The following is a 19,494-nucleotide window of genomic DNA, read 5'->3' on the forward strand; positions in this document are numbered from 1 at the left end:
TGCTATTCTTGACGCATCATAGTGGAGGCGGCCGCCTGCTGAGAGGGGTGCTCGATGGAGCTCGCGCCAAGTTCGTGGTACGCTTGCTTTACGGTGCAACCTACACAACACAACTACACCTTGCGGGATGGCTGAGTTGGGGTCCCAAGAAGCGAGTTAGTGGAATCCTTGTAGTGAATCCAAACACAGCCCAACTCGTACATATACTTGATGACAAATCGCCATTCGACGCTACGGAGGGGCATTTCGCAACTCTCGTCCGCACTTCACAGCTGTTGAGAGTAGCACAGTGTCAGCTATAAGCCATGTCACTGTGTTCATCACTTCGGACGGGATGCTGTTGTTGGTCGCGAAGCCCGACGGGAGCAATAGGGCCTAGCCAATTGCGATGTGAACAACGTCGGACATGTGTTGTTCCTCCTCGAAGAAAGCCTGTAAGCTTCGTGGTGACGTTTAACCCTGTTAGCGCCGCCGTGAAGCAGCAAACTCCATACACCGTGGAAGCAATCACGGGACGAGGTTGCAAAGCGGATGCATGACATGCCGCGGTGCCAGCGGCAAACACTAGCGGCATTGGTCATGTCGACGGGGATTCTACAAATTACACTACGGCTCCATCTAAAGGACGGTGCACTTCGGCGCGTGGTGCGGCGCATCGAGCCAACGCTCACTGATATCCACCGCCATAGGCGTTGTACCTGCTGCTTCGCGCATGTACAACGACCTATAGGTAATAATTTTGTGGCGTTAATTTATTACATGAAACGTTTCTGATTAATTTATAATGTATGTCGATGGCGCAAGTGTGTATCGCGTGCAGCACATGTATGACGTTGTTCACATTGACGAAAAGTGATTTAACTTATACAAGGCCTCAACAAAATTCTCTCTTAGCTTAGTTGGACGCGGCTTTAAAGTGTGCGACGAACGATCTGACCAGCGAATAAATATGAGTTTGAATAAATCCGGCCCATTTGTTAAATAAAACAACGTCAAATTTTTACCGTGATGTTGATTGACCATAATAAGCATTGCTCGAATTGAAAATAAACGTTTCAAAAGAATGCTATTGTGTCTCTAAAACAGCCGCTTTGGTCGTTTTGCAGCTGCTAAAGCCCGCGCGAATATCAGGGAATGCCGCCATAATTGTTTAGTGTAATATCGCTAAAATAAACTGATGAATTACGATAAAAACTAAACTTGGGGCCGTGGGGCTCTAACTTAGCGCTCACTATCTCTCTACGTTGAGCCCATTAGCGTCTATAAAATAATACTGGAGGATGCGCCGGGCCTGTAGATCTTGGGGGCAGGTTTCCGTTTTGAAAAAGGCGACGTACACGACTAGAAATAAATTCAAGACATTTTGCCCTACTTCGTCATAAAGGAAATTATTTTAAAACATTTAAAAAAAAATTCAAAAACGAAAATGCATCTTAAAACATTTCATTGCATTTTTTTCGTTGACGTTTTTCGTGTGCATTTAATCAAAACTGCGACGTTTATCTAAAAACACGTTTTGTAATTGTTATCGTCTACGTGTTTGTTCGTGCTTTTAAATGAAAACGAGTAAAGCGTTTTTATAGTCAATCACAATTCTATTTTAGCTTTCAAAGAAGAAAACAAGACTTTCGTGTCGTAATACTGAAGAAGAGTTATCAAACACACTACAAAGTACGTCAACATTTTCCTTTATATTGTACTTCGAAGTACTAAATACAAATCCTCTTGTCAGTATTTACGTAAGAAATGGTACAGTAATGTGTACGGTATTATATTGGTATAGTCTCTTCACCAAGGTATTTTATTTGCACCATGTACAATTTTTCGAAAAGTACTTTATTCGGCATTATCCGTTATCTCTTTTTGCTTTTGCCCTTGCGTCTAGAGGACGAAGTGGTCGAGGAGGTTTCCTTAGCGGTCGGCTTGGATTCGATTTCGATTGTACCACCCTATAGTGAAGAGCACAGTGTCAAACTAACAGCAATATATGAAAAAAATAGTACTTTACAGCAGACTCACCATAATGTCTTCGCGGTGCGCACTCTGCTCGACCTTATTCTGTGTGTCTAGATAAAACATAAGGTCGCGGACCTGGCCCTCCAGATCACCGATGCGCAGCGCCGTTTCCTGTTCAACACGAGCATTTTTCTCCTCCAGAGTTCGAATTTGCTCCTTCCACTGCGTCTGGTTTTGGATCAGGGACTTGTTCAATTCCCTATGTAGAGCAAACAAATGAATTAGCCATAGGCAGTGGTATGCAGCTACATCCAAAACACCCACCTGACGAATGTCAGCTCCTCCTCCAGCTTCTTGGCCTTTTCTGCTAACGCGGCATTAGCCTTCTTAAGGTGTTTTCGCTCGTGTTCGTGTGCATTCAAAAGCTGACGGCTTTCGCCTTCTTCCACTTGAGCAAGCAGCCGCTCGTAGTACAAGCGCTGCTCTTCTAATTGGCTGGTATATGCCAACAAGCGCGAGTACCCCAAGTGAGTGTCAGTCCTACGAATCCTTACGGAAGAATAAACAAATACTTACCTCTTCAGAAGGAAGTTGTACTCGACCGCCAGTTTCTCGAGTTTGCGGTGCTCACCCTCTTCTTCTTCGGCGGCGGTGGTAGGTGGGGTTTGCGAGCGCTCATCACTCACATTATTCGGGCTCGGAAACTCGACAAACTTGCCATCCCCTTTGTTCAAAATCAATCTGTGTACGTATCCATCGCCAGCATAGTCCCACACGCGCTGCGTCTCCAACTCCAGCGAGTACGTGTGCAGCGTCTCCTGGTAATGCTGCTTGGCATGTTCTCCAGAGTAGCGTCCGCATCCCACATGTCCACAGATCAAACAAATCCAAAGGTGCTCGGTCGTGCCGCACACCTCACACGAGGAACCGATATCTCCGTGGCTGTATCTGCATACGGGGCAGCTCGACCCCTCCCACCGAAACAAGCAGTCGCAATGGAAGGAATGGTTGCATAGCGTCGTCAGAATACCCGACGCCGACGCGTCCAGCCTATCCAGACAAACAGCACACGTCGGGATCTCCGTCATGCCCGCGGGTGGGGGCGGGAACAGCTTCCGCATCTGCGCACTGCTCGCTCTTCTCTCGGACCGCGGACTCAGCGGCGTTGTATCGACGGCCTCATCATCTGCATGCTTCTCCTCCAGCGCGTCACTATCCGTCTGGTCCTCGCTCACCACGGGGTCGAACTCGATGCTGCGCACAAACACAATCTTGCAGCGCTCCTGCTCGATCGAGTTGAAGTACTTGCCGTTATGGTCCTGCACAAATACGAACCACAAAAATGTTAGAAAAACAAACGCATATCAAGCCTAGTAGTGCACAATTTTTGGGTGCAGACGAACGGACCTGGAAGAATTGGTCCGCTCGCTCCTGCGAGTTGAACTGCATAAGCACCATGCAGTTGCTGCGCTCCGGGTCCTTGAGGATGCGCACGAGCGCGATGTCCTCGCGGAAGCTGGCCAGGAACTCCAGGATCTCCACGGGCGACATGTGCGACGGCACCGTCACCACGCACACGAGCGTGCTGCGTTCGCTGGGCAGCTGCTGGCCGGCGGCGGAGGACGCGGCGGCCGCGTAGGGCTTGTCCGCCCGGTAGAAGCGCAGCTTGCCCGTGGTCACGCGCACCTGCGGGTTGCCGGCCAGGAAGGGCGCGCCCTGCATCTCCTGCGAGTCCTCGTCGACGGTCTCCTCCTCCTCCTCCTTGGCCTCCTCTTCCTCGGCCATGTCGGCGGCTTCCACGCGGATCTGGAACATGTCGCGCCACGAGATGCAAAAGTGAGAAATGGGCGAGATCAGATTGAAAAGAGTTGGTGCCGGTGCATGTACAACTTGTATCATGGACTCAAAATTCGTGGAATTTGTGGCGGCAGTTATTTAGGACGGCTGCAACTTGTCAACTCGGCCGTGCTGTTTAGCCGCCGCTCGGCTTCACTTCGCTACATAAGTCGCAGGTTGTTTGGTAGCCGCTCGAACAGCGACAGCGACGTCAAGTTCGGTTGCGTCGACTCGTGCTTGCCTAGAACCCTCCTGATATCGGGACGAGCATAGCGTTGGCCGTGAGCAATCCGCTCGACAACGAGCAAATGTTGATTCCTGGCTTTTGGAGGCGTGGCTGAAGGTCCTTCATTGAAGGAGATCCGCCTGCAAGCCTTGTTCCGCAGTGTTGGCGATGCAACTTACCTAGGTATAGCGTCACGAAAGTGAATCTAGCTCGTTTTCGCTGTTAGTGGTAGCGTCGCCAGTCGCTGGGCACTCGGCTCGCCAAGAGCTCATTTTCTGGATTTTCTGTACCCAAAACAGGGACCATAATTGCGAGAAGGCAGTTGTACATCCCCTTTTGTCCCGCACACTTCACTCACCATTCGCAAAACGTCGAGCGAGCGCACACGGGCGAAGCGTCAGCGGAGGCCAGACTCAGAGAAGGAAGGAAGCAGGGAGGAAGAGAGCCAGGAACGCAGCGCAGGAACTCGTAGCGCCATGTTCAACCAGCCGTGCGTCTCCTGCTCCTCCCTGCGCCCTCCCAGCTAAGCGCCAGCCAGCCAACTGATCGTGTCTTGTCTTGCAACAGGTACATGGGCGAGCCTCACGTCCAGAGCGCCCCGGACGTGGACCCCATCAAGCCGTACGTCTCCATGCCTATGTAATAGTGAGGAATAATGACCAGACTATCTAATCGCCTTGCCGCTGCAGCGACCAGAAGACCGTGGAGGCCAAGTCGGCCGGCTGCCAGGACTGGCCGTTCGCGCTGCTGTTCGTGGTCAATGTCGGCGTCATCATCGCCTTGATGGTGGTGTGGGGCGTCAAGACGGTCACGGACCCGGACAACAACTCGAGCGATCTGCTCTCGGGCGACGACACGAAGGTCGTGGTGGCTATCTCCGTGGGCATGGCCGTCGTGTCCATGGTGCTGGCGCTGCTCATGGTCAAGCTCATCGTGGCCTACGCGCGGGTCATGATCCTGTTCGTGCTGTGGTTCAATGTCGGCATTTCGTTCGCCCTGGCGGCCTACGGATTCGTCATCGGCAACATCTTCATCGCCATCATCGGCGCCCTTATTGCCGTGTTGAACCTGTGCTACGCGCGCGCCGTGCAGCACCGCATCCCGTTCGCGGTCGCCAACTTGCGCGTGGCGGAGGGAGCTATCGCCAAGCACTGGTCCACGTACATTGTTTCGGTTGTGCTCACCGTCGTGCAGATCGCGTGGGTGGTCGTCTGGGCCATCGCGCTGTTGGGCGTCGCCAACAAGATCGCGAAGGACAACCCGAGCGATTCGAGCTCGACGACGACGAACTCTACGAAGTCTACGTACAAGCAGTCCGGAGGATCCTACGCGGCGTTCTTTTTCCTGTTGCTGTCGTTCTACTGGGGCCTCCAGGTTTTCAAGAACGTGGCCCACACGACTGTTGCCGGCACCGTCGCGACATTCTGGTACAACTCCGAGTCGAGTGGGGCTACAGGTGCCTCGTTGAAGCGCAGCATGACGACTTCGTTTGGCTCTATCTGCTTTGGCTCGCTCATTGTGGCTTTCCTGCAAGCACTTCGTGCGGTACGGTCTCCTGCATTCAAGTCGGAATTGTGATTGTTGCGTTGTACTAACCGAAGCTTATATTCTCCCCTTCAGCTGGCGGAGAGCGGTCGTCAGGACGGAAGTGCGTTAGCCTGCTTTGCCGAGTGCATTCTGGGCTGCCTGCAGTCGCTCATGGAGTACTTCAACCGCTGGGCCTACGTGTACGTGGGCATCTACGGCTACAAGTTCACGCAGGCCGGCAAGGCTGTGTTCCAGCTCTTCAAGCAGCGTGGCTTCGATGCTATCATCAACGATGATCTCATCGGCAACGTTCTTGGTTTCGCTGCGCTGGGAGTTGGTACGTTCTGTCTCCTTGCTTCCAGGTTTAAAATGTGGGGGCAAACACTAATCATTTGCGACGACAGGACTTATCTGCGCTGGCGTCGGTGCGCTGATTGCGGAGACGACCAACGCGGTCACTTTCCAGAACAGCACCGCGTTCCTGGCGATCCTCGGCTTCGTGATCGGCATCGGCGTTGCTGTCACGCCGCTCGCCGTCATCGACAGCTCCGTGGCCACGATCTTCGTCTGCTTCGCCGAAGACCCCGCCGCGTTCCAGCGCTCGCACCCGGAGCTGTACGCCCCGCTGGTGCAGGAGTGGCACAACCTCTACCCGGAGATCATGGTGCAGGCGGGCTACTGGTACGCGTAGTCTGCATCGAGCACAGCGTGTTGAGCATAAGCTCTATTCATAAAAACTCATTTCAGTGTCCCCTCACCCGCCCCGTGTCAGTTTCAGAAGCCTATTCCGACCCAAAGTATCTTTGGGTATCATCTAAATGGCGAAAATAGAACCAAAAAGGCAACATAGTAGCTTCCTTCTGTTCAGTCTTCAACTTCCCTGCGACAACAATGAGGCGAAGTCGCGCTGCGTTGCTGGGCTTCGCCTGCTCGACGCTACTACCGCCGGCCGCGGCGTCCTCTATGACCTCAATGCTTATCCGCGCAGCGTCTGCAACACTCGTGGCGCGCCGCACGGCGGACGTCGAGGGGTACCAAGAGGCAAGTGCAGGCTCCAGCTCAGGCTCCGGCTCAGGCGCCGAAACCTCGGAGCTCATGCAGGCCATCCACTACGGAGCCATCGTGCTGCTCATCGTCATGTCGGCCATCTCGTCGGGGCTCACGCTGGGCCTCATGTCCCTGGACAAAGTGAGTCTCGACGTGATCATCCGCGCGGGAGACCGCTCCGGAGCCACCGCGGACGAGATGAGGAAGGCCAAGGCAGCAAGACGCATCCTGCCGGTCCGAGCCGACAGCAACTTGCTGCTCACGACACTGGTGCTGACCACTGTGGCGGTGAACAGCTTGCTGTCGATTCTGATGGCCGACTTGACCAGTGGCCTCGTGGGCTTCTTTGTGTCGACGATCGTCATCCTCATCTGTGGCGAGATCGTGCCGCAGTCGCTCTGCTCGAGGCACGCGCTGTCCATTGGCTCGGCGCTCGTGCCGGTTGTGAAAGTTCTCAGGCTGGGGTTGTATATCTTCGCCAAACCGGTGAGCTTCGTGCTGGACAAAACCGTGGGCGAGGATGTGGGCACCATGTTCACCAAGAGAGAGCTGCAGAAGCTGATGGAGATCCATGTGAGGCAGAAGATCATGCACCCGGAGGAGGGTTATATCGTGCGTGGCGCCATGAGCTACAAACGCAAAGCTGTCAGCGACATCATGATCCCGGCGGAGAAGCTTTTCTCGCTTCCGATATCCTTCACCGCGTTACAATTTGCTGATCGTGATGCGTGTTGTATGTCTTGTGTCTGCTTTTGGTTTCCTTAACCTGTAGCCCTGGAATCTATTATCTGTCGATTGTTTTCCCTTCAGCACGCCGGTACAATACTCAACCTGGAGACACTCAAGATGATCTACAACAACGGCTACAGTCGCATCCCCGTGTGGAATAAAGACCCGAACGACATAGTCGGCATCATCTTCACAAAAGACTTGATCTACGTGGATCCAGGCCAAGACGTGCCGCTTATAGCATTTGCGCGGGTATTTGCGGTCGCTGCACACCGAATTTGGCTTGACGCACAGCTTGGCGAGGTGCTCAGCGTCTTCAAAATGGGCAGCACCCACATGGCACTCGTGTACGACGTCAACAACTCTGGACCGGTACGTTGGTCGTGTTACATCGATTGGAAGGAGACAGGTTTCTGAGTGTACTCGCCATGTTGGACAGGGCGACCCGTTCTATGAGCTGAAAGGGTTAGTGACGCTGGAGGACATTGTAGAAGAGATCCTGCAATCCAAGATTATTGACGAGACCGACTCACCCGAAGCTAGGAAAGAGCGCGAAAACTGCACCGACAAAATTGGCTACTTCGACGGGGGTGAGTTCCTATCCTCCGCCATCGTCTTGCTTCCACCCGCCAGCTCTCGCCGTGACTCGCTCTAAGTGCTGACAACATTCATCTTCCTCCGATCCAGTTTACTCGGACGAAGATCCTCTCTTGTCGGAACCCAAGACGACTTTCGGTACTGCGCTTCAAGACTCAAGTTTACACAGGCGTTACTAGTAGAGCAGGCTGCTTTTACCACGCGGCCAAGATATTATTGTGCGGGACGCTAGAAATTGAAATATTCATTCGCAATTTAATTGCAGGTAAATCAACCGGCGCGTCTTCTCGCATGATTTGGATATCCAGCACGTCATGAGCATTAGATGCAATGCAAAGCGATGGTCATCGCTATCGCGTTTAGTTCTGCTTGCAGCATTTATCGTCTGCGCAACATCAGCCACCACCACCACTACGTTGGAGTGCAACGCAACTGTGGCTGGGCAGGAGACAATCGCGCGATGGTCATTGCTATCCGAGCTAACTTTTTCTCGAGATTGTACGGTTTGCAGTTCCAAAGGATCGCTCACTCATTATCTAAACCTGATTCGTGTACATTTGTGCAGCTCACGCAGCGGCAGCTTTCGCAGACCAAATCTGGATCGTCGGTGGAGTTTCGGCATCCTACTACACCAAGCGGTTGGAGTACACCACGACGCGCTCGGACGTGGTGTCCTCTCCGGATGGCGTTGAATGGACTGAAGTGCTGGAGGAAGCTCCGTTCCGTCGACGTTATGGTCATTCATTAATTGCCTTCACTGACTCGAGCGATAACGTGGAGCGGCTTACACTGCTAGGAGGCTTCTCACCTGAGCCAGCAACCGATATCTGGGTGACTACTGATGGAGGTAGGTGACACCACATGAATCTGGCTAAATTGCCTCGCAGGCTGATTGAGTACGCATGTGACAGCGTCTTGGACAGAAACAACTATTACAGTTCCTTGGACAGGTCGGGGTTATCACTGCTCGGTGTTATTCAACAGCAATCTTTGGGTGCTTGGGGGCAGTCCAATCAACAACGAGGTTTGGTCCACATCGTCGGTTTTGAAGGGGCCGTGGAAGCAACAAACAGGAGTGCCTTGGTCACCGCGAGCTGCTCACGCGTGTGCCACTCACGAAATAATGAACGCGACTGTGGGGGATTCAACAAGGGAAAAGTTCCTTTTTCTCATGGGTGGGTGGCGAGACACAAGTCTGCGCGATGTATGGCGCATGGATTCTTCTGGTAGCTGGGACTTGATGGTGGAGTCTGCACCTTGGGAACCACGAGCGTGGTTTTCAACCGTGTCGTTCGACTCCAGGACAAACGGTGATGTACAACTCGGACCAAGACTTTGGGTTCTTGGGGGCGGTATCGTAGGGAACGGCATCGATAAAATGTATCCGTTCTCGGACGTTTGGTACACGCGTGACGGGGTCGAGTGGGTGGAGGCTAGCTCCAATTCATCGGGTATTTCAACGGCCGAATGGAGCATGTTGACCCAAAGCAATGAAGAAGTGTGCATGGGCAAATGGGGCCATACCGTTGTTCCCTTTTACCGCACCGTCGATCGGGCATACTATTGCCACGAGTCGTGCATGAATGAAGAAGGCACCATCAGCCTCGCAAACCAGCTCATACCAGTGTGCAATCCGAGTACAACTTTGCCGGAGATCCCCGCCTTGCACAAAATTCTTTTGAATAACTCCTTGATCACCACGACACTTTACCCAGACGGGTGTGGACTGTGTGTGACGGACCCCAATGCACGATATGAGAACAGTACAAGCGTGCCTACACTTTTCCTTCTTGCTGGAAATGTTGGCGTCCAGAAAGTGAACGACGTGTTTCGGAGCAGCGACGGAAGTGCGTGCTGCACCGAAGCGACGATTACCAGAGTAAAGTGCGCGAATGAGTTGAACTAACGTTGCTGTATCTTGCTCTGCATGTCTTGCGTGTAGTGCTGTGTGAGCAGGAGGGCACGATCTGCTCGGGCGAAGGCGTGTGTGTTCAAGGCGGCACTTGCCTTTGCAGCAACGGGAAGACCGGAGCTCTCTGTGATAGCGAGCTTCCCTACACCATCGTCGACTCAAGTACGTGCCTACATGTTTTGTGGTGACCTCTTCATGGGGTTTGGTGCTAATGAATCGTTTTACTGGCACCTCGTGCAGCGAGTTGCTTCCCCGAATCGGCACCAGTCATCGTTTTGGGTGGTAAGACAAAGCGTTTGGGTGACGTAAAGATCGGAGACTCGGTGCTGGCGCTCAATCCGGCAGGAGAGCCCGTGTTCTCCACCGTCTACTACATCCCACACGAAAGCTTTGTGGACGGCGCGACGGATTTCATCAGCGTAGAGCACGAAGGCTTGACGCACGAGCAGGACAATGTACGTGCCGACCAGATACCGTACCTACGGTCGTGTGTCTGCATGGTCATCATGACCAGCCCTCCCTCTACTGCAGATTGGATCACCTGCCCCCATTGTTGAAATGTGTGACTTGTGACGGCCATGTGTGACGTGTGTAACTTTCGTTTCGAGCAGGACTTTATTGAAGCGCTGCAGCTTACCCCGGACCACCTCGTGTACTATCTTCAAGAGAGCGAGGTATTTGAAGCGAATTTTTATCGGAGCGCCTGGAAAACTCGGCTCCGAGAGCCGTGGACGGCAAGTTTGGCGCAGAAACCAGCAAGTGAGCTGCAAGTGAACGACCTGCTATTGATGTTGCCCTCATCCCAATCTTCATCGCCATCTTGCGCGGCAAGTAACACCGAAAACGATCCACCGCCCAGAAATGCGTCAAGGTCGACCTGCTGGAGCTGTCCGGATGGCAAGCATGGGGCGCTGCCATGTCAAGAGGAGCCTCCAGCTGGCCCCACCCTTGTCAGGGTCACCAGGTTGACGCGCGCCAGTCGCCGCGGCGCCAAGACGGTTTACACGATGACGGGCAACCTGTTTGTGGCGGGGGTGCTCTGCAGTAATTTTGGCGACTACTACCCCACCCTACCAGGTCAACAACTGCGGGATTCGGTAGCCTTCAAGCTGTTCGCGCCGCACCGCGCGGTGTTCAGGTTGCTCCCGTACACGCGCACCGCTGAGCTCCTACGCGTGCTTATGGACCAGCTGCTGCTGCCAGTGTTGAGATGGCTTCGCCCGCTCCTCTCCTAGATAACTAAAGCGCGGTGGGATGCTGGGATTCCGTCACATGAGCGTTGACCGGAGCTTCCTGATCGCCCCACCGAGCTGAGACCTTTACGCGGAGCAAAGCTGAGGATGGTGGGAGTTTCCTGCGATTTTTTGAGAGACAAATAGCCCAACGGCAAAGCGCCGAGAGCTTCGAGACGGAACTGCCCAACACGTTTCGTTGCCCCTCTGTCGTCCACGAATTGGATAACCTCGCGGTTTTTGCTGTGCGAAATGACACCAGGATCGCAGTGAAGAGCTGCCGCAGCGTAGCCATGCTCCTATCATTGAGGAACCGTGGTCGTATCATGACTTGCCTTGAGTCAAGGCTCAAGTCAAAGGCCGCAGGAGATCTGGGCGCGGGGCCTCGCTCAATGTTTGCCGAGCCACCTCCCAGTCTCTGCTGCCGCTGCAGAAGCAGTTGGCGCGGCGCTCGCAGGCTTGGCGAGGAAACTGCACCGACACTCTGCGCCGAATAACCTTGCCCGACAACGGCCGGCGCGGATCCGTTACGTGGCAGCTCCGCCTTCGAGCCCGAGCTTCGCCTTGGGACCAGCTGGGCGCGGGCTAGTCGACCATAGCGCTGCGCTCGAAAAAAGAAGGCGAATAGGGACCGAACGCCGAGAGAATCAGCGGAACGCGGCCGAGGCGTTCCAATGGCGCAGTGCGTGCGGACGTTGGCGGTCGTGCCGCTCAGGGCGCCGCCGCCTTCTGGCTTTCGTCCTCGGCGCGAGTGGATTCTCGGCCTCGGTTCCTGGGCAGCGGGTGTCCGTGCGCGCCCATTCCGTCCTCGCCCAGGCGACAACGTCTTATTACAAACATGCGGCCTCCAACTCGTGGGCAGCTACGTATGACCAAGAGCACCCACCTGCCGCGCCTCGCCTGCGCTCCCCGCAAAAGTGCATGCTGGTTCTGAAGCAGCAGGCCCACTCCGGGCGTTAAACTCCAGTTCAAACCCCGCCATACTGGGCGCGAGTCACGCGTGCCGGAAAGACGGCCGCCTCAACGGTTATCGACATATGTAATGCGCCCAGGCGCGTTCGGCGCGAGCGGCTGGAAAGGCGAAGTCTCCGTACAGGCCACAAGCGACGAGACCTGCTGCTGGCAAGTCGCTACGGGCGCTGGCGAGCAGCGACCGAAATACAGCCCAGTGTGCTTTTTGCCAGCAACCTCGCATTTGCACTTTTACCGCCCCCACCCCCGAAGCACCAGACAGTCATGCTCGGCAAGCGTTGCGCGTCGGAAATGGAGGCCTGCCTCACCGAGTACTACCGCCAGGAATGCCTGCGCGCGCTGTACGCCAAGCAGGAGCGCCCGCGCGACTGCGCCTGGGTCAGCAAGGACATGATGGCCAAGCCCCCGCGCCGCGCGCGCAAGGGCGTGTCGTTCGCCATGGCGCCCGAGATCATCGGCAGCGCCGACCCCGCCGTGGACCGCAGCCCCATCGACGTGTCCCCGATCTCCAAGCTCGAGCTCGTTGTGCTGCTCTCGCAGCGCACCTTCCCGGTCCAGGCCTAAGCGATGCAGCGCGTCGCGACCCAACCTGCTCAGGACAACCAGACTACTCGCGTAGTACGCCAGGCAACGGACGACGACATCGCGTTCTAGTGCAGGCACTGCACAACTCGGCACCGCTCAGTTCGTTCCGCGCTGAACAATCACCCTCTCCCACCTCATGCTAGGGTGGACCTAGAAGACCGGGCTCGGCGCCGCTGTCCACACAATGGACCTTGGCATGCCACCCGGGCCGCAGCATGTAGCCTATAGAAGAGTCATGGAAGAATTGACTCGATATTTAAGTGCAATAAATGCCGACACTTCATCACCACAACGTTCGGGTTCCAGGATTCAGCCACATACTACAGGTAGTAACACGCCAGCAAGAATTTCTGGCAGCAAACCAAAGGGATCTGTTCGATGCGGTGCTTCGCCGCAGAACGAGTCGGACATGCGTTCAGATGTCGAGCGGCATGAGCCGGTCGACCTCTCGCCGCGATACGCCTTGGTCGAGCAATTGTGCCCGGGCTTTCGCGCGAGTGACGAGCGCTTTGTCGCGGGCCATTTGCAGCTCCAGCTGGCGCAATGTGAGCTCCACGCGGGCTTTTTCCAGGTCAATTTCATCAATCGACCTCAGCGCCTGCCGCTTCTTCACGGGATCGGCCGGTAGGTCCCGTCGGCGCCGTGGATGCCCTCGCTCTTCCTCCTCCTCCTCCAGCTGCATAACTGAAATGGATTCCATCGCCAAACTCTTGCTCTTCCTCACTGATCGCGTGGTTGGCGGCGTCGGAGGGGTGAACGGACCTCGCATGCCACCAATCGACTCGTTGTCAAAGTCCCAGACCATGCCCTCCGACAGCGACTCCATCCCTCGCCGCTCTCTCAATTGGTAGTGGGACCGCTTCTTCGCCGGTGACGGCGAGCGTGACCGCAACCTGGCAGGCGAGGGACTCGCAGCTCGAGCAGGAGCAGGAGCAGGAGCAGGAGCAGGAGCTGGAGCTGGAATTGGATCAGGAACTTTGGCAGCCACTACAGACTGCTGCACTACCTTCGCCGTCTTTCTCTTCGTACTCAGCCTCGGCCTCTTGGAAGGCGGCGAGTCCACCTCCCTGTCCATGTCCTTCATAATAGGCTGCAGCAAGGCGAAGTAGCGGCAGTGGCGCTCTAGCACGCGGCGCAAGTTGCGCTCCGCCGGCGTCCCTTCGGCCGCCTGGAGCTCGCGCTTGGTGCTGGCCAGCCGCTCGGCCGCCTCCCGGTACGCCAGCTCGAGTTCCGCCATCTTGGCCTGCACCTGGTTGGCCGTGCGGTGAACCAGGCCCTCGGCGTGCAGCCGTTGCACGATCTCGCCGGCCAGCGGCCGGAGGCTCTCGCCGGCCTCACTGCAGCTCCGCCAGCGGTCGTAGTTACCCTGCGTCACCAGCCAGTCCAGCAGCACGCCCATGGACGACTTGCCCCCCGCGCCAGAGTGGTCCGACGTCCACTTGGTTTGCGCGTCCTTAGACAAGTGTGCCTGCCGCGCGCGGAAGAAGCTCGGCTTCACGTGCATCTTGGTGCGATTCTCGGCGCTCCACTATGGGCCCAGCCACGCGCACCCAAGATGAGCTTTCAGCCAATCCGCATGTTGAAGTCATTCTCCGCGCGACCATTGGCCGAAAAAACAGTTGCCTTGGGCGACCATCACTCTGACGCTTGTGCGCATTTCGCGGGCTCCAGTTTGAATCTGTCTATCATGGCGCGGCGCGGTATCTGCAGCTCGCCGCTGTCGTCGGCGGACGAGACCGAGGAAGACGCTGGTGCGGCCTCCACCTTCCCGGAGATGTCTCAGTCCCCTCCTGCGTCGAAGCCCGCGAAGTCCCGGGCGGCGGGGTCCAAGAGGAAGGCCAGTAGGGCCAAGAAGGCGCTGCTCCCGCCCACCAAGAAGCCCAAGCCCAGCGCTGCGGTGGAGCGGAAGAGTACCAAGGAGCTGGTACACGACGCGCCACAGGAGTTCATCGAGTACCTGGCGGAGCAGCTGAGCGCAGTGCAGCAGGCCAAGTTCGAGGCGGAGTTCGGCGGGGGCCAGGGATACATCGTGAAGCTACCGGCGGCCAGCTGGAAGACGAAGCGGAAGCGGGACGAACTGCAGCTGTGGATCCAAGCACTGGGTTTCTCGTCTGGCGCGTCGTTGGGTCGGAGCGCCCTGCGAGTTGCTAGTCTGAAGGCGGATGTGATTCTGAGTGAACTGAAGCAACGAGTGCCATCGATTGCAGAGTACGTGGATGGAAGGGCAGAGCTGCGAGGGTGTATGCACGCTAATGCGTGTATATGTGTGGTATTGTGTTTGAAGAGGAGGTGAGAACGAGAAAGAAATAGGGGTGGAGGGTGAAGATGGTGGTGAGGCGGCAAGTGGAGATGATGAGGATGAGAAAGAGCAGGCTGGAGACTATTCGACGGATCCTGCCATGATCCGGTTGAAAAAATACTTTCAGAAGTTGGAGTCGCAGACGTTGGAGGTCGTGTCGTACTCGGAGAATCACCGACTGCTGTCGTCAACGCAGCACATGGCGATCGCTGATGCGATGGAAGACGTTCTCGCTCAGCCCTCAGTTCGAAGGGATCGTCGTTTGGCAAGACGGCTGTCGAAACTAGGGAGGATATCGGGGCGACGACTTTCTTCTATCGCTATGGCCCCGTCGTCGTCTTCTTTCCTCCCTCCTGTGGAAGACGACTGGAAGTGGGATCGCGAGATGAGCAAGATGTCGCTAACTCCGGTCAAGCGGCATATCTCGCTTGGCGACAGCAGTTCTCCAAAGAAGACAATTATGCTGGAAGAAAATGTGCTGTACCTTGTTCTGCATTCAGGGCTGATAGATGTGACGACCATGAAGGAAGTGCTCCGTAAGGTCTCAACCGTGTGGGAGAAGATAGCTATCATGTAAGTTTTTCTGCTGCTTGTTGCCGCAATTGATATCTAATTCGAGTGGCGCTTGTTGGTGCGAACAGGTCATACGCATGGGCGATCGCGGACTATTCAAAGTACGTTCCGAGCTGCGATATTGCCTGTCGACTATGGAAGACCTAAGGGGACACTTGACTCTTTTTACGTACAGGAAAGCCAATTTCTATTCCATGCATCAGGTTTACAATCGGCACCCGCGTGGTCATTATCTCGCGAATGGTGCCTACAAGGAGGTGTTTAAAGTATTTTCATCCGAAAAAAAGCGTTTGGAGGCCGTTAGTGTAATGAATATCAGTGCAATCGAAAACACTGGCAATCAGGTATCCGCGCAAGTTCTCTATTCAGAAGGTGAAGGAGTAGACCATCCGATCTCACTTTTTGGAGTTTTGTCACTGTAGGGTGTTATTCGGCAAGAAGTTGCACACTCGGTGTTGCTGTCGGACGCAACAGCGCATGGTATTTGCCCGAACTTCCTCAGAATTTACGACGTTTTTCTCGCAAAGGAGCAACCCCGACAAGAGCGTTGGGGTAGTCAAACGCATCGCAAGCCGGTCGAGTTGTTGGCGGATGCAAGTTCCTATTCAGCAACCTCGAATAACCAGGACAACTCGTCACCGTCTCCAAGCATGAGAAGTGATAGTTTATTCCAGTACATCCGGATGGAATTTTGTGATGGTGGCGATCTCGAAGATTTTATTGGTCTTCAGAAGGGCAAGATTCTTCCTCTGGAATCAGTTGCTGTGCCATTTTTCTTCCAAATGGTTTTCGGCTTGTTTTGTGCTCGAGAAAGATTTAAACTTCGGCATGGTGATGTCAAGGTATGTTACAAGCAAGATACTGCTTTTGGATTGACTGTTAATGTGTACTTCTGCTCTCTCCTGTTCGTGCAGCTTCTCAATTTCTTTTTGAGGGACATTGGTCGTGCCAATCTCAGCAAGGGGCCTGGGGCTGATGTTGTTTTGCATTATCTGCTGGAAGACTCCTGTTTCGTTCTAAAGATGCCCGCGTCCTTTTCGTATTGGGTCAAATTGGCAGACTACGGCGCGGCTGACTCAAACCCGGAGAATTTGGGGAAGCCCGTCACGATTGACCAGTTCGCTACTCTGGAAAACTCGCCTATCGAGTTCCTGTTGGAAGGAGATGCCGCTGAGCAATCTTACGCGGCCGACACATTTTCATTAGGACTCTGCCTATTGCATTTGTTTACTGGAAGGTAGGCCAACTCGTTTAGCACTGGATGTGTTGTGCGTTTACTGACTTGCCACTGTTGCGAATAGTGCTCCATATGAAGAGATTTTGGAAGATGTCCAATGCCCTGCTGAACTCCTGAAGGACCTGAAGTTCATCTGGATGGTTAGTGTGTTCACAAATGATTCACTCGTAGATGTATGCGCTTTCTAACAACTTTGCCTATATTTTTTTCGGCACGACGCTAGAGTCCGCGCAAGAATTCGGAATTTTCTGTGATCAAAAGTGTGGCGCGCGGCGACGATGAAAACACGCTATGCCATACACTGTACAGGTTTATTGTACTCTTTGGCCTACCACAGCAAAACCCAAGCGAAAGCAAAGGGATTGACAGGGTGTGGCAAGTCCTGCTAAAGCATTTACGACCAGAAGACCCGGCCCTTAACCACCCCCAGCGACGGTCCAGACGAACAGCAGGGACAAGTAGGACCCAACAGCACGCCAAAACGACGACGGATCAATACGCAAGTGACAAGTCGTTGTTCTCACTGGCAAGCGGGTCCAATGCCAATATTCGTCGATGCCGTGAAGGATTAAACAGAATCCCGGGCGCGATGGACCTGCTGATGAAGCTAGTAGACTTTGATCCGTTAAGACGCCCCACACTCAAGCAAGTGATGTATCACCCGATGCTTGCTGGTCTCCGTTCGACCGCAAGGGAGAAGGAAGCACCAGCGGACTATGTGGTTACCCACTATAAGAACAGGCACCAGGATGCTCGACTGGTGCCGGATGTGTAGATCGTACAGCGAACTGGTTGTGACTTCACGCCAACGTAAATACTGTGAATCAACTTCTCTCTCATTTACATGCTCTAGATTATCTAACAGGAGATTCCTGAGTCACTTCGAAACACTTTCGAAGATGTGAGGAATCTGAACGCTCTGCCTCAGATAGCAGCTACGCTTTGTGCTCTACCAATATGGTACTGTATATGGCTGTTACCAGTTTCGCGCACCTGCCCCATCAAGACCAGCCAGACTCGATAAGCTCTTCTTAGCTACTCCAACCTCTCATTAGCCCCTCCACACGATGCACTGTTATCTTGATCGGACGCTGGGCTGTACAGATTTCTCGGATTAACTCCTTCGGCTTCAAGTACTTGCGTCCATTGACGGCCACAACTCGCGAGCCAACCAAAATGCCGTGTCTCCTTGCGATGCAGTATTGGTCAACGCTCCGCACGACACAATAGAATTCGTTTGCGGACAATGAACAACCGAGTTCCTCCTTATCGTGTAGCGTCACGTTTATCTCGACGGTCCGAGGCTCGGGGACCGACGCGATGACCGTCTTTGGACCCTCTGGCGCCATCTGAGAGCGAAAGACGAAATGAAACAACACCGGCCGCGGCTGTGTTCGAAGCATATCCACGATTTCGTCGAATTTCAGGTTCTTCACGTTGTCCAGGCCGATAAGTAAGCTGCCAACGATCACGTTGGCTCGTTCAGCGGCACCACCCGGAAGAACCCGCGACACCTCCGCATATCCGCTCTTCGCCTTCGCCAAAGTGAAGCCTAACGGTTCACCAGGAGTTCCAATCTTGCGCTCGTATTTCCTCCATTCCACAGCGCATTGCTGTTACCACAAGACATGTACAACAGCATTAGTTTCTACCCTAGCAATCCCCCGTGTAGCGCAAACACAATCAGGACGTACCGAAACCGTGACGGTACAAGCCTTCGAATGCGAATTCAACTGATCCAGCGGCACACTCGAGCAGCACGTCGTGCACTTGACGGTTGTTCCGTACGCAGCTTCATCGCGACTCGGTGACTTCGCTACCACGATCGGGGACGAAGCAGGGTCCTCCTTGACACTTTGAGCCGGGTACTCTTCAACTGTCGGGGATGCAATGCCAGCCAGCATCGACAGAAACGACGTCGCACTAAACGCACACTCTACCGACGGGTCCTTCGCGGCAGCCAGCTGCACTCGGCTCTTGTACGCTTTGGCCACGCCGGTCGCGTACTTTTCCACCAGGAGAAGATCGGATATCCCCGTTCCAGCGCACACCGCGACCCACTTAGCGTTGCCGCCCAGCTCCAGCGCGCGGACCTCGCTTGCGGACCACGCATCCATGGCCAGCGACTTGACGAAGCTAGTCTGTACGCCCAGCGAGCGGTGCTTCCCGGCGCACGTCAGACACAGCAGCACGCCGAACGAGACGCCCGCCCACTGCGGACAGACCGCCTTGCAGTCCACGCAGCGCTGTCAACACAACGTCAATTCACCCAACGCTATTAGACCAAGTATGCAGAGTCAATTGGGCCCCCGAGGGAAACGTACGTCGTTGCCAGGCAGCAGGCGGATCGCCACTTCTGTCGCGGGCGAGAGGCGCGCCATCGCAGCGGGCTCGGGCATCACGCCGCGCTTGCAGCCCGCCGCCACGACCATCGAGTTGCTGTCCGAGGACGAAGTGGCGGAGCTGCAGTCTGAAGACGCCGGCGACGCGTCCTTGAGCAGCGTCATGAGATCGGAGCCCGTTACGACGGCGATTCTATTCTGCGGGCCGTCTGTTCGCTGTCCGCGATTGGACGCAGCAGAACTCAGAACGCTATGGAGCTCTGGTCCGGAATAACTGCGACATGGATACACACTGGATACTCGCCATACGGACTTGAAGCGAATTCGCTAGTGTGTAACGGTCACTATGCACCACTCTTTACGGATCAAACCACGAATTAATTGTGTGCCCAACCCTATTTTATTAAAATAACTTGTGTGCAAA

General features: G+C 54.8%; 7 protein-coding genes across 8 annotated transcripts; 4 read left to right on the forward strand and 3 right to left on the reverse strand.

Annotated features, from left to right (window-relative positions):
* Positions 1-1,853: 1,853 nt before the first annotated feature.
* Positions 1,854-3,771, reverse strand: IUM83_00232 (BRCA1-associated protein; the record flags this gene model as incomplete). The annotated part of the gene is made up of 5 exons (XM_067923989.1): positions 1,854-1,949; positions 2,020-2,215; positions 2,281-2,451; positions 2,533-3,275; positions 3,364-3,771. The coding sequence occupies 5 exons, from the start codon at positions 3,769-3,771 to the stop codon at positions 1,854-1,856; spliced, it is 1,614 nt and encodes a 537-aa protein (XP_067789434.1).
* Positions 3,772-4,494: 723 nt separating this feature from the next.
* Positions 4,495-6,236, forward strand: IUM83_00233 (Metal transporter CNNM4; the record flags this gene model as incomplete). The annotated part of the gene is made up of 5 exons (XM_067923990.1): positions 4,495-4,508; positions 4,586-4,639; positions 4,708-5,563; positions 5,639-5,882; positions 5,950-6,236. The coding sequence occupies 5 exons, from the start codon at positions 4,495-4,497 to the stop codon at positions 6,234-6,236; spliced, it is 1,455 nt and encodes a 484-aa protein (XP_067788761.1).
* A 200-nt stretch (positions 6,237-6,436) lies between these two features.
* On the forward strand, positions 6,437-11,065 carry IUM83_00234 (the record flags this gene model as incomplete). Of its 2 annotated transcripts, XM_067923991.1 has the most annotated exons (12): positions 6,437-7,237; positions 7,365-7,409; positions 7,616-7,693; positions 7,761-7,911; positions 8,009-8,056; positions 8,318-8,416; positions 8,484-8,765; positions 8,830-8,868; positions 9,634-9,765; positions 9,861-9,992; positions 10,071-10,285; positions 10,442-11,065. In XM_067923991.1, 12 exons carry the CDS (start codon positions 6,437-6,439, stop codon positions 11,063-11,065), a joined length of 2,646 nt encoding a protein of 881 aa, XP_067789429.1. The 2 variants fall into 2 exon arrangements, with proteins under 2 accessions (XP_067789429.1, XP_067789428.1); XM_067923992.1 differs by having other exon boundaries at positions 6,437-7,282; positions 7,406-7,693.
* Positions 11,066-12,298: 1,233 nt separating this feature from the next.
* Positions 12,299-12,598, forward strand: IUM83_00235 (uncharacterized protein; the record flags this gene model as incomplete). The annotated part of the gene is made up of 1 exon (XM_067923993.1): positions 12,299-12,598. The coding sequence occupies one exon, from the start codon at positions 12,299-12,301 to the stop codon at positions 12,596-12,598; it is 300 nt and encodes a 99-aa protein (XP_067789427.1).
* A 436-nt stretch (positions 12,599-13,034) lies between these two features.
* Positions 13,035-14,123, reverse strand: IUM83_00236 (uncharacterized protein; the record flags this gene model as incomplete). The annotated part of the gene is made up of 1 exon (XM_067923994.1): positions 13,035-14,123. The coding sequence occupies one exon, from the start codon at positions 14,121-14,123 to the stop codon at positions 13,035-13,037; it is 1,089 nt and encodes a 362-aa protein (XP_067789431.1).
* Positions 14,124-14,306: 183 nt separating this feature from the next.
* On the forward strand, positions 14,307-17,094 carry IUM83_00237 (serine/threonine protein kinase; the record flags this gene model as incomplete). The annotated part of the gene is made up of 9 exons (XM_067923995.1): positions 14,307-14,827; positions 14,904-15,491; positions 15,560-15,592; positions 15,667-15,835; positions 15,914-16,333; positions 16,406-16,728; positions 16,793-16,868; positions 16,952-16,988; positions 17,066-17,094. 9 exons carry the CDS (start codon positions 14,307-14,309, stop codon positions 17,092-17,094), a joined length of 2,196 nt encoding a protein of 731 aa, XP_067789430.1.
* Positions 17,095-17,759: 665 nt separating this feature from the next.
* Positions 17,760-19,235, reverse strand: IUM83_00238 (Zinc finger protein gcs1; the record flags this gene model as incomplete). The annotated part of the gene is made up of 3 exons (XM_067923996.1): positions 17,760-18,341; positions 18,423-18,974; positions 19,053-19,235. 3 exons carry the CDS (start codon positions 19,233-19,235, stop codon positions 17,760-17,762), a joined length of 1,317 nt encoding a protein of 438 aa, XP_067789435.1.
* Positions 19,236-19,494: the final 259 nt, after the last annotated feature.

Source organism: Phytophthora cinnamomi (genome assembly GCF_018691715.1).
Source record: "Phytophthora cinnamomi strain GKB4 chromosome Unknown Contig53, whole genome shotgun sequence".
Lineage (NCBI taxonomy): Eukaryota > Oomycota > Peronosporomycetes > Peronosporales > Peronosporaceae > Phytophthora > Phytophthora cinnamomi.